General features: G+C 48.2%; 1 protein-coding gene across 1 annotated transcript; it reads left to right on the plus strand.

Annotated features, from left to right (window-relative positions):
• The first annotated feature begins 9,647 nt into the window (after positions 1 to 9,647).
• Positions 9,648 to 12,936, plus strand: LOC129651787 (alpha-1-acid glycoprotein). Its single transcript, XM_055580354.1, has 6 exons — positions 9,648 to 9,764; positions 10,150 to 10,292; positions 10,532 to 10,602; positions 11,371 to 11,478; positions 11,622 to 11,725; positions 12,871 to 12,936. The coding sequence occupies exons 1-6, from the start codon at positions 9,648 to 9,650 to the stop codon at positions 12,934 to 12,936; spliced, it is 609 nt and encodes a 202-aa protein (XP_055436329.1).
• Positions 12,937 to 13,330: the final 394 nt, after the last annotated feature.

Raw genomic sequence — 13,330 nt, forward strand, 5'->3', positions numbered from 1 at the left:
AGTCACTAAGTCGTGTTCAACTCTTTGCAACCCCATGGACTGTAGCCCTGCAGGCTCCTCTGTCCATGGGATTTTTCAGACAAGAGTACTGGAGTGAGTTGCCAGTTTCTTCTTCAGGGCATCTTCCTGGCCCAGGTCACTGGTTTTCTCATGTATCTAATGCGGGGTGGGGAGATATTTGGTGAATCGAATCGAGACATATTTTTGCATGTTGGTATCTTGAGAAGGGGGTTGTAACTTGCTATCTACTGAAGAATTTATATAATGCAGGAGTCTGTCTTTCCTTCCTCACCACCCCACTTCTCATTAAACAGATGGTGATGATTATTATAATAGGAGAACCCTTAGAAGCAAGTTTGTTTCATCTAATATCTAGTTCATCTAAATGTGAACAGACTGAATGCACATAACAATCCAATGAGTAGAATTTATTACTATTATCCCCACTTTACAGCCAGGGAAACTGAGACAGGAGAAGTTAGATAACTTGCCCAAGGTCCCACAGTTAGCAAGTGGCAAAACTAGGATATCTGGTCCCATAACTTCATGGCAAATAGAAGGGGAAAAGTTGGAAGCAGTGACGAATTTCCTCTTCCTGGGCTCTGAAATCACTGTGGTTGGTGACTGCAGCCGTGAAATTAGAAGATGGTTGCTTCTTGTCAAGAAAGCTATGACAAACCTAGAAGTGTGTTAAAAAGCAAAGGCATCCCTTTGCCAACAAAGGTCCATATAGTCAAGGCTATGGTCTTTTCAGTAGTCATGTATAAATGTGAGAGCTGGACAATAAAGAAGGCTGAGCGCCAAAAAAATTGATGCTTTCAAACTGTGGTGCTGGAGAAGACTCTTGAGAACCCCTTGGACAGCAAGATCAAACCAGTCAATTTTAAAGGAAATCAACCCCGAATAGTCTTTGAAAGGACTGATGCTGAAGCTGAAGCTCCAGTAGTTTGGCCACCTGATACAAACAACTGACTCACTGGAAAAGACCCTGAAGCTGGGAAGGATTGAAGGCAGAAGGAGACGTGGGCGACAGAGGACAAGATGGTTGTATGACATCACTGATTCAGTGGACATGAACTTGGGCAAACTCCGGGAGATGGTGAGGGCTGGGAAAGCCTGGCAGGCTGCAGTCCATGAGGTTACAAAGAGTCGGACATGACTTAGCAATTGAACAACAAGAAAACCAGGACAACTCCTTTACCAGCACCCTACTCTGCTCTGATTGCTCTTCTGTCTCTTTCCTGCCAGACTTCTCTTGACATTGTGCCAGGGACAGATGGAAGGGCAGGCTGGGGAGGGCTGCTGAAGACCTCAGTTCATGGAGGTTCCAAACCATCCTTGAAATGTATTAATAAAAAGGTGGAGAAAATTGTTCTGTGTGAGGATGAGTGCTGGGTGTGCTTGGAGAAACTACTTGGATGGCCTCTTGGGAGGAGAGTGAGACACACACCCCCCTGCCACAAGGGGCAGCCTGGGGGTGAGAAGGGTGAGGACCACTCACTCCTTCCCAGGGGAGGCATTCCACTTACTCCCTGGAAGGGAAATTTTCATTTCTCTCTCCTCTGCTCACATACTTCTGGCCACAAAGTGTGTGGATTTTCTCCCACACCAAGCAATTCTCTGACTTTCCAGACACCAACTGCATGTACTTAGTCACTCAGTCATGTCCAACTCTTTGCAACCCCATGGACTGTAGCCCACCAGGCTCCTCTGTCCATGGGATTCTCCAGGCAAGAATACTGGAGTGGGTGGCTATATCCTTCTCCAGGGCATCTTCCTGATCCGGGGATTGAACTTGTGTCCTCTGTGTCCCCTGCACTGGCAGGTGGGTTCTTTACCACTGTACACTTGGGAAGCCCAAGACACCAACTGGGTATCCTACAATTCAGTTCAGTTCTGATACTCTTACAGAACCAAACTTGGGTCTGCTTGCCACATACACAGCAAAGCCAGTCTACTGACACTGCGTTGTGGTGAAGCAAAGTCCAGCATTTATTGCAGGCACCAAGTGAGAGGAATGGGCAACTCATGCTCAAAAGACTAGAGCTCCCCAACGGCGTTCAGCAAGGGTTTTAAAAGAAAGTGTTAGGGGAGAGGCTCTTAGGATGCGAGATCAGTTCATGGACCTTCTTCTGATTTGTTGGTGGTGGGGTAACAGGGGGATGTTTCAGAAATCTTGATCATAAACCTTCTGGTTTCAACTAGTCTAGGGTCTACAGGCTTGTGGTCAGCATGTCGTCCCCATCTTCCACCGGGGTACAGGTCTTAGTTTCTGCAGAACAACTCAAAGACAACCATCAGATTGCTATCTACATCCCTTCCGGAGGGACTAGGAGTCCTGCATCTATATTGTCCCACTTACTGACTGCTTAAGCCTGCTCTTTGGAACTCAAGGAAAGGCTTAGAAAGGTGCAAAGACCTTGCAGGGTCCTGCTCAGTTTCATTCTCCCCTTTTCTTTGATACCCCTCAGTTATGAGGGAAATGGGTTGAACAAGAAAGGAAATAAACGTTTGGATAGATAGATTCATCATAAACTTGGTAAGGACACTTGGATTTAGGGGGACTCAGTTTCAACACTAATCAGGGTGAACATCAGATCCTGCAGGTTAAGGGCTCAGACCTACAAGACTGTCCCCAATGCAATGGCAATCACAAGTCCAGGTTGTCCCCTGTGCGTCCAACTCACCAGCTTTAAATCACAGACTCCCATAACCCCTTCTTTGGGTTTGACCATTTATTAGAACAGCTCAGAGAATTCAGAAGATCATTTACTTACTAGATTACCAGTTTAGTATAAAAGGATACAATTCAGGAATAGTCAGATAACAGTGATGCCCAGGGCAAGGTATGTGGGAAAGAGCACAGGACTTCCATGCCTTCTTTGGATCGGCCACCTACCCAGCACCTCCACATGTCCCAGCTCTGACTTCACTGAAAGCACCCTTACCTGGGCATGGCTGATTAAATCATTGTTCGTCATTAGTGACCAAGACAATCTCCAGCACCAGTTCCCTTCCCAGAGATGAAGGGGTGGAGCTGAAAATTTCAATCCTCTAATCACAAAGTCGGTCCCCATTCTGAGTGTATCCAGGAACCCCCAGCCAAGGGACATCTCATTCGTCTACAAAAAGACAAGTATCACTTTGGAGATCCCAGGAGTTTTTATGACCTGTGTTACCAGAAATGGAGGTAGAGATCAAGTACATGTTTCTTATTACAGTCAGTCCCCTACATACAAATGAGGTCTGTTCAGAGAGTGCCTTTGTAAGTCTGGTATATTCGTAAATCCAACAAAGTGAGCCTAGGTACTCAGCTAACACGATTGGCTGTATAGTACTGTACTGTAGTAGGTTTATATTACTTTTCACACAAATAATACTTAAAAAAAACACAAAAAATAAAACATTTCTAATCTTACAGCACAGTACCTTGAAAAGTACAGTAATACAGTACAACAGCTGGCATACAGGGGCTGGCGTCGAGTGAACAGCCAAGAGTTACTGACTGGAGGGTGAGAAGAGGTGGGAGATGGTAGAGCTGAAGGATCTTAGGAGATGGAGGGCAAGCTGCAACTTCACGCCTGATGCTGATGGAACACACGTTCACAACTTGCAGCTTCGTGTGCAGGGCACTTACTGTGTATCACACTCACTATCTATGGTTTGCTTCAGGAGGCATGCAGGTTAGGCCGGAGCTGAATTGCTCTGGACAAAAGAAAGACCGCGTCCTGCCATTTACTGGCCCTCCCTGTTCACCCTTCGCCCACCCAGGGGGCGACCCTAGCATTTTTGAGCATGAACAAATGAAGGCCTACAGACCACTGTTCTAAATAACTAACCATTATACATCAAAAGCTTTTAAATAAAACTGACTCTTTAAAATTAACATTTGGGAAATTTAATCAATGGATTAAGGCTTGTTCAAAAGTTTGTAAAGCTATAAATCATTCACCATGCTAGCATTCAACCTCGAGCTGCTGATGCCAAGAATCAGATCCATGCCTAATGTGTGTTATATCTACCTATACATGAATTTAAGAGGAACATGAATGATTTCACATTGCAAAATATTTCTTGGCTACCACATGCAACTGTTGCAAATATTGCCTAGTTCTAATTCAGGAGGGCCTCCCCAACCACAGGTTGCAAAAAAAAAAAAGTGGTTTCTCGTTACTATTGGGAAGCAAGGGCTAATGTGGTAAGAAAGTATGGCCTTTATGCAGAGAGGGAGGAATGAGAAAATTAATTAATCTGTCTTTTTCTGTAGTCAGATCCAAGCTCGTACACCCCACACACAGGGAGGTCAAATGGAGACAGAGTCTGGAGCAGAGAAAGCTAATCGAGGAGGTGCCAACACGGAAAATGGAGACTTACACCTGTCTCAAGTCCATCTGGTTAGCTGGCTGGGGCACAGGGTTTTTAGAGGCAGGAAGGGTGAAAAGGAGAGAGGTGTAGGATGCGTGATCAGCTTGTGAATCTTCTTCTGATTGGTTGGTGGGGAGGTAACAGCAACAGTTGTTTCAGAAATCTCCATCATCAGCTTTCTGCTTCCAGCTAGTCTGGTGTCTGCGTGCTCGTGGTCAGGATGTCGTCCCCATCCTCCACCTGGGTACAGGTAGGTCTAGTTTCTGCAAAACAACTTAAAAATAAACATCAAATCGTTATCAACATCCCTTCCGGAGGGACTAGGAGTCCTGTGTCCATGTTGTCCTAATCATTAACTGCTTGAGCCTGCTCTTTGGAACTCAGAGAAGGCCTAGGAGACATAAGCCTTCCTACCACACCCTCCTTTTTTCTATCAACAAGAAATGGAGGGTTTTTATTTTACCTGGGAGGGCCTTGCAGGGTCCTGCTAGGTTTCACTACCTCTAAGTCCACTCAAATCTTCCCTGGACTCGGAAGTGGGTCTGAAGGGATGAAGGCATCAGCCTCCATGACTCTGAGCCCATCACATGCTCCAGCCACACGGACCGTCCTAATCCTGCCGCTATCTCCCGTGCCAGCAGTAGCATCGCCTTCAAAACCTCGGGGTGTTTGGGAAGAGCATCTGGTGTTTCAGGGAGAGAGCAGAAGATGGGAAGACTTGTTCCCCTGGGCTCTGAACATGGTTGGCTGTGACAGAAGGCATTTAGGGTTATGGGTCACCCTGTGCCAGTACCAGGCGGCAGATCCCAAGTGACAGAGGTGCTTGTGTGTTGTTGCATGAACGTGTGTGTGTGTGTCCATGTGTGTGATATGTGGGGACCTGGAAAGATCTGGGCTCTAGGTAAGAACCTCACTGGCCCCGGTCTGATGGTAGCAGTGTGCCCACATGGCATTCAGCATGTCCTTACATAGTGTCTTGAAACTGCCCACTTCCATCATCTCACACCTGGACCACTGCAACTGCCCAGCTGCTCTGCCAAGTTCGTTCTCCTGTGCTTGTCCTCCCCGTCCCCTGTTCTTCTCACTGCAGACAGTGGGCTCTCTCTAAAGGGCAAATCTGATACTACCCCTCCGCACACACCTCACTTAAAATCTTTCTGTTTCTCCCCAGTGCCTCAGAGGACACTGCAAACTCCTTGGCCTGGTTTCCATGCTCTGCAGCTTGGGTTCCCACCAGAGCACCACCCCCAGCATCAGCCTCCATCCCTCTGACCCCATCACAGGCTCCAGTCACATAGACTGTCTTGATCCTTCTTGTATCACCCTCTCCCTTACCTGCACTGTTCCCTCCTGAAGTGTTCCAATCGTATTTGCAAGACTCCAGTTAAAGCAATGCAAGTTCAAGACACTAGCTGAGCTGATAAAAACAGAAAAAGAAGGGAAATTCTAGTTCTGACAAGGATGTGGAGGGAGAGACTCATTTCTGCATTGCCATATCAGTACAGCATTAAAGGTTGTTAAGTGCTTTTTGATTTATCATGGTTTTGCTTTCTCTCTTTTGGGGGAGAAGTTTTTTTTTTTTTTTTAAATCAACTTAATTAAGGTATACTAGGCATACAATAAGAGCTTCCCCAGTGGCTCTATGGTAAAAGAAACCCCCTGCAAAGCAGGAGTCACTGCAATGCAGGAGTCACTGGAGACATGGGTTTGATCCGTGGGTGGGGAAGATCCCCTGGAGGAGGGCATGGCAACCCACTCCAGCGTTCTTGCCTGGAGAATCGCATAGACAGAGGAACCTGGTGGGCTAGGTCCGTGGGGTTGCAAAGAATCGAACACGACTGAAGCAACTTAGCATGCACAGCATACAATAAAATTCACACGTTTTCAATTTCCAGCTCAAAGAGTTTCACAAATGTACATATCAATACGTGTGTAACCACCACCAGAATGAAAATATAGAACACGGTCATCTACTTCAAAAAGTTCTCTCATGTCCCTGGGCAAATTGCCAAGGCAACCACTGATCTGATTTCTACCATTATCATTAGTTTTGACTGTTCTAGAACTTCATTTAAGTGGAGTCACACTGTCTGTGTGCTGGGTTAGTTCTTTTTTTTTTTAATGTTTATTTATTTGACTGCACCGAGTGTTAGCTGCAGCAGCTGGGATCTTAATTACAGCGTGCGGGATTTCGTGTGGCCTGTGAACGCTTAGCTGAGGAATGTAGGATCTAGTTCCCTGACCAGGGATGGAACCCGGGCCCGCTCATCAGGAGCATGGAGTCTTAGCAACTGGACCACCTGGGAAGTCCAGTCCCTAAGCTGTTGAGTCTAGCTCCTTTCTTTTTTTTTGGCGGGGGGATGGCTGCACTGGGTCTTCGCTGCCATTCACGGGCTTTCTCTAATTGCAGTGAGCAGGGGCTACTCTTCCCAGTGGTGTGTGGGCTACTCTTTCCTGTGGTGTGTGGGCTACTCTTCCCAGTGGTGTGTGGGCTACTCTTCCCTGTGGTGTGTGGGCTCCTCACTGTTGCAGAGCACAAGCTCTAGAGAGTGAGCTCAGTACTTGTGGCACACGGGCTCACTTGTCCCACTGCGTGTGGGATCTTCCTGGACCAGGGATTGAACCTATGTTCCCTGAATTGGCAGGTGGACTCCGAACCACTGGACCATCAGGGAAGCCTGAGTCCGGTTTCTTTCGTTCAGCATGTTTTTGAAATTCATTTATGTTGTTGTATATATCCACAGTTCATTCTTTTTTTGTTGCTAAGTATTATTCCATTGTATAAAAATAACACAGTTTGTGTTTCCATTTTCCTTTTGACAGATACCTGAATTGTTTGTAGCTTGGGGGCTATTTATTTTTATTTATTGGGGGGAGCTTTTAAATATCACTAAAGTCTTGTATTTTTAAAGACATATGTTTTTCTTTCTCTTGAAAGAAATTTGGATGGTCTCTGATATATCTTCAGAGGAAAAATTACAATCTAAAACGCTATAGGCAACTGCCTATAAAGTTGGAAATAAAGTTGGAAAAAAAAAAAACAAAATAAAATGCTCTAGGTATAAAGAGAGGACATATTTATGGAAGTTAGAATCCAGGAAGTGAATGGAAGACTATTTATTTTTATTTATTGGGGGGAGCTTTTAAATATCACTAAAGTCTTGTATTTTTAAAGACATATGTTTTTCTTTCTCTTGAAAGAAATTTGGATGGTCTCTGATATATCTTCAGAGGAAAAATCACAATCTAAAACGCTATAGGCAACTGCCTATAAAGTTGGAAATAAAGTCTCAATAAAGTTGGAAAAAAAAAATAAAATAAAATGCTCTAGGTATAAAGAGAGGACATGTTTATGGAAGTTAGAATCCAGGAAGTGAATGGAAGACTATTCATCCATTCAAACTACAACCGCTGACTACACAGACACAGGAAAAATTATGCAAATATATGAAATGAATAAGAATACAAAATTGTAAGCCTATCATAATAATATTTTTGAAATCTATTTATATAGATAAAGATTTGACTCCATCACATAGAAATGCAAATGAGCAGAGGAATTATTTATTCCATGGTTTATACTGAGTGTCTGCTCCTTGCTGGGCACTGTTCCAGGACTGGGAACATATGGGTGAAAAGAAAGGCAAGCTCCCTGCTCAACCAGCAGGGGGTGGAGAAAACACAGGGACCATTTCCTGTTTCAGATGTTGCTGCTGCTGCTGCTGCTAAGTCGCTTCGGTCGTGTCCGACTCTGTGCGACTCCATAGACAGCAGACCACCAGGCTCCCCCATCCCTGGGATTCTCCAAGCAAGAACACTGGAGTGGGTTGCCATTTCCTTCTCCAATGCATTAAAAGTGAAAGTGAAGTTGCTCAGTCGTGTCCAACTCTTCAGGACCCCCTGGACTGCAGCCTACCAGGCTCCTCCGTCCATGGGATTTTCCAGGCAAGAGTACTGGAGTGGGGTGCCATCGCCTTCTCTGAGAGGCGGTTTAAGTAGTATCAGATAGGCCAAAATATTCATTCATCTCTTGTAACATCCTAGGGAAAAACTCGAGTGAACTTTTTGGCCAACCCAATACATTTGCTTCTCTGGTGGCTCAGATGGTAAAGAATCTGTCTGCAGTGTGGGAGACCTGGGTTTGATCCGTGGGTTGGGAAGATCCCCAGGAAAAGGGAATGGCTACCCACTCCAGTATTCTGGCCTGGAGAATTCTACGGACTGTATAGTCCACAGAGTCGAAAAAAGTCAGATACAACTGAACGACTTTCACTCACTCACTCAATACTGGAAATAGACATTCAACTTAGAGGTCCCTTTCTTTTGGAAATGTCCCTGCCTCCAGGATTGAGTTGGGGCCTCTCTGGATTTTTGTTGTTTCACAGATGTCCCCACACTCATTTGGGATTGATCCCATGTTTGCCCATACCTCCTACCCCTAAATCCCTCCCCCACTCATTCCCATATACACCACACTCTCCTGGGAACTCTCTAAGTTGCCTTCAGCACTTGATTTACAGCAGTTCCTTTAAGAGAGTTGGACTATAAAGGAAGCTGAGCACTGAAGAATTGATGCTTTTGAACTGTGGTGCTGGAGAAGACTCTTGAGAGGCCCTTGGACTGCAAGGAGATCCAACCAGTCCATCCTAAAGGAGATCAGCCCTGGGTGTTCATTAGAAGGACTGATGTTGAAGCTAAAACTCCAATACTTTGGCCACCAAATGCGAAGACTCATTTGAAAAGACCCTGATGCTGGGAAAGATTGAAGGTAGAAGAAGGGGACAACAGAGGATGAGATGGTTAGATGGCATCACTGACTCAATGGACCTGAGTTTGAGTAAACTCCAGGAGTTGGTGATGGACAGGGAGGCCTGGCATGCTGCAGTCCATGGGGTCGCAGAGTCGGACATGACTGAGTGACTGAACTGACTGACTGACCTTTAAGTCTTGGTGCTTAATAGAACAGGAATTCAATGAAAACAGGAGACTTTGTTTACAGGCCCCTCGATCATTATCTAAACACATTAACTAGTACCACTCGGGTCCAAACCTTTGGACCCTGGTAACTCCTCCAGGTTAGGGACCCAAATTAGACCCAGGCTTGCAAGATTTACCTACAGCTGGCTTTGCAGGAAGGACGGAAGGATTTGTGCAAAACATTTCACAAGAGTGCCGGATTGTGTCACAACTGGGTCCTAGGGACCCGCCCACAGCTCCTTTAAAAGTCACTGACGTCTTCCAACCCCCAGCTTGCTTGGCTGCAGGTGTCTCCTGGTCTTAGCATGGCACTGCTTTGGGCTCTCGCTGTCCTGAGCCTCCTTCCCCTGCTCGATGCCCAGAGCCCCGAGTGTGCCAACCTGATGACGGTGGCGCCCATTACCAATGCCACCATGGACTTGGTAAGTGCCTGACTCCCTGAGCACCATGGGCAGCTGCTTCCCTCCCTGGGCTTTCCTTTGCCCTCCTGATACCTCCCTTTTCTCTCCTGGGGCCTGGGCTGAAATTTTGATGAGCCTCCAGAGACATTTCTCGGCCTCTAAACTCAGATGTCTACTTGCAAGATCCCTCAGCAGGGAACAACTCTGTCCTAGGTGGGGAGCGGCTGCCCAGGGGCTGGGGGGGCATTTGGAGAGATACCTGGTTCCCTGAGTGAGCTCTTGTATGATCACTCCTCATCCGGGGCCCCAGTCTCCTTGTTTGCAAAAACGGGACAGAGATCTGCTGTCTCATCCCAGCTAACTATCAAGGATTTGGCTCCATCACCAATTCCTGGCTTCTCCCCAGCTCTCTGGCAAGTGGTTTTATATCGGCTCTGCTTTCCGAAACCCCGAGTACAATGAGTCGGCTAGAGCAATCCAGGCGGCTTTCTTTTACTTTGAGCCCAGGCACGCGGAGGACAAGCTGATCGCCAGAGAGTACCAGACCATGTGAGAGCTCACACCACCAGCCCCAGCTTCTGGCTTTCACTCCCAGCTGCAGAAAATCCTTAAGCGAGTCCAACTTTCCTCCTGGCCTCAGCCTCAGCCTTCCCATTGATGGAATTGCGGTGGGGGGGGGGGGGTGGATACTGACTCTAATTGTCATCTGACTCGTTGACTGCGATGAGCGATCGAGCACTTCTCTTTGACCGCTTTCTGTTTTTCTCCCTGCTTCTATCCGGCTGTAGTGCAGACAAGTGCGTCTACAACTGCAGCTTCATAAAAATCTATCGTCAGAATGGAACCTTGTCTACAATTGGTGAGAGCCAGCCTTCAGGTGGAGGGCTGCTGTATGGAGAGGGGAGATGGTGGGTTGTCCAGCCTCAAGGAGGGGGCCCGGAGGACTTCTTATATCTCTGCGGTCCTTGCACCTGCACACAGCAAATAATCAGTAATAACTGTCAGCATTTTCAAGTTCTTGCTGTGTGCCAGGCACTGTTCGAAGTGCTTTACATTTAATCCCCTTCATACTCACTAACAACCCTAGGAGGACATTATAGTGATCAGATGGGGAAACAGAGAAACTGAGATGTCAAGGAGTTTCCCCAAGGTCACACAGCTTATAATTAGAACTAGGATCTAAACCCCAGGCTGGCTCTAGTCCTACGTCTCAGTCAGTTACTCCGTATCTTCTGCGAGCTAAAGGTGGGAGCCTGTATGGGGCAGGCAGTGGCTTCACCCACGTCCCACTAACACTGCAAAGAGGGCGCCCACTAGGAGCTGGTGAAATTGAACAGATGTCACTTTGCAGCCCCGAGGCTCCTGTCTGAGTCTGGTTTCCTCATCTGTAAAATGGGGAGATAAAGGCCTTGACAACCATGGTCCACATGAGGCTCCTGAGATTGTACACATGGAGGGCACTCGGTGCAGAGCCTGGCACATGGCAGGAGCGCGGGACCAGTGGCCCCAGGGAACCCCTGGCCTTCCTGGACTGGCTGTGTGGCCTTGGGCACATCCCTGTTCCTAGCCCATGAGATGGGGAACTGTGTGGTTTCCCGTGGTCTCACCAGAGTCTTCTCTTTTTCAGAGTCGGACAGAGAACACTTTGCTGACCTGCTGCTCAGCAAGCACTTCAGGACCTTCATGCTTGCTGCCTCCTGGAATGGCACAAAGAATGTGGGGGTGTCCTTCTATGGTAGATGTCCCAAACCCCCACTCCACCCAAGCCTCACCCCAGGACCACCACTCCCCAGGCTAGGTTCCCCAGAACCCCAGCCCTCCCTGGCCTCCCACTTAGGCCTCCCACATCCCCACCTGTCCCCTTGGTCCATCTTGTAGCTGACAAGCCGGAGGTGACCCAGGAGCAGAAGAAAGAGTTCTTAGATGTCATCAAGTGCATAGGCATCCAGGAATCAGAAATCACATACACCGACGAGAAGAAGGTGAGTGCAAGGAGGATGGGGTGGTGCTCACCCTGAGGGTGGCCCCACCTTGGGCAGCCTCAGAGGCCTAGAGAGGGGAGCTGTCCGTCAAGGCTTCACAGCGAGACAGGACCTCCTGATCAAGCACCGGCTTCCCTGAAGGACCCCCGGGGGATGGATGAGTGTCCAGGAGGGAAGAGTCACTGGGAAATCAGAGAGGATGCCTGGAGCACGTGGGGGGATTGGAAAACCTAACAGGGGAGGGAAGAGCAGAGCCAAGTTGCAGCAAACGGAGAAGAGAATTCCTTGTATGTACAGGGAATGATCATTTACAGCTGCTGCCTGCCACGCCCCAGGCCTCTAATGCCTGTGTGACGGGCAATAGGTCTTATGGTTTTGGAGTCACCCCAACCGCAAGTCTAGGACTGCTGTCCCGATTTTTGCTATAACAGAATTTTCTGTGTCCTCTTAATGCTTTCCTTTAAATCTGTGTTAAATGAAAGGCTTTACTTGGTCTTGTCCTGTGCACTATCTGAAGTCACAGAGCTGATGAGCTGGCTACCCTTTCTTGATATACGTGGAATACTATCACGATTATTAAAATCAAAACATCTCCATCTGCCTGCCACTGAAGGTCATTTCCCATGACCACTAGCGGCACAAATCACCGCCCCCCATTTTCGGGAACCTCAGAAAAGAGCTTATGAACACAGGCACGGGAGTTGGTCCTGCGGCCAGCAGCCTACCTCCCCCATCGCGCTGGCTCGGGGGACAGGCCCCAGGCTGCCCTGACCCTCCCCCTCATCATCTTCAAAACGGTGCGAGGAATCCAGGAGATAACAGAAGGGCAGACAGGGCGTGAGTGCTCAGACACGCCAGTTGTTGAGGGTTTGAGCCTCTGTTTCAGTGCTGAATAAGCTGAGATATGGAGAGAGAAAATAACCTGCCCATGGTCACCCAGCTGGAGCCCTGCGTGGGCTGGTGCCACAGTCCAGAGCTCATTCCCCTCCGAAGACCCAGAGTCTCTTTCTGGCCGGCCCCTCCCCTCACCCCCGCTCCGTGCCCGCTGCCAGGCCTGGCCCGTTGGTCTCCTGAGCTCAGCCGGCCCTGCCTCCTGCCCAGCCCAGCCCACCCCTCCCTGGCCATGTGCTGTCTTCTCCCGCTAGGATGCGTGTGGGCCGCTGGAGAAGCAGCACGAGGAGGAAAGGAAGAAGGAGACAGAAGCGTCCTAGTACTGGGCCAGGATCCTGGGGGCTACGAGAGCCCACCCACAGCCCCCTGCTCACCCTTTGTAACTCAGTTCCCTTGGTTGCATCAATAAAGTTTGTTTTGGTGCAGTCAGGTTGTCCTTTGAGCGTTCATTCATTCATTCATGTGCCCGCCTGAGTCAACTGAGGTCAGCCCTGGCTGATCAGCTGCCCTGAGTGGATCCCTGGATGGAAAAGCCCTTGCTGTAGTCCCCAGCACATGTACCAGAATGGACAGCCATATGCACTGAGTGCCCAGTGCTGGGAGTGCTGGGAGCCCAGCACAGGGAAGGTTCCTTCTAGTGGGGAAGTCTGGGAAGGCTACCTGGAAGGGGCGCCTGAACCACTCTAGAAAGATTAGAGCTTGATAGCACCTGCT

The sequence above is a fragment of the Bubalus kerabau genome, chromosome 4 (genome assembly GCF_029407905.1).
Source record: "Bubalus kerabau isolate K-KA32 ecotype Philippines breed swamp buffalo chromosome 4, PCC_UOA_SB_1v2, whole genome shotgun sequence".
Classification (NCBI taxonomy): Eukaryota; Metazoa; Chordata; class Mammalia; order Artiodactyla; family Bovidae; genus Bubalus; species Bubalus kerabau.

Bases quoted from the DNA above. Each gene is read 5' to 3' on its own strand.
- LOC129651787 (XM_055580354.1), top strand. From the start codon at position 9,648: ATGGCACTGCTTTGGGCTCTCGCTGTCCTGAGCCTCCTTCCCCTGCTC. The intron at 9,765-10,149 runs GTAAGTGCCTGA...GCTTCTCCCCAG, and splicing joins CCAATGCCACCATGGACTTG to CTCTCTGGCAAGTGGTTTTA. The intron at 11,479-11,621 runs GTAGATGTCCCA...TCCATCTTGTAG, and splicing joins TGTGGGGGTGTCCTTCTATG to CTGACAAGCCGGAGGTGACC.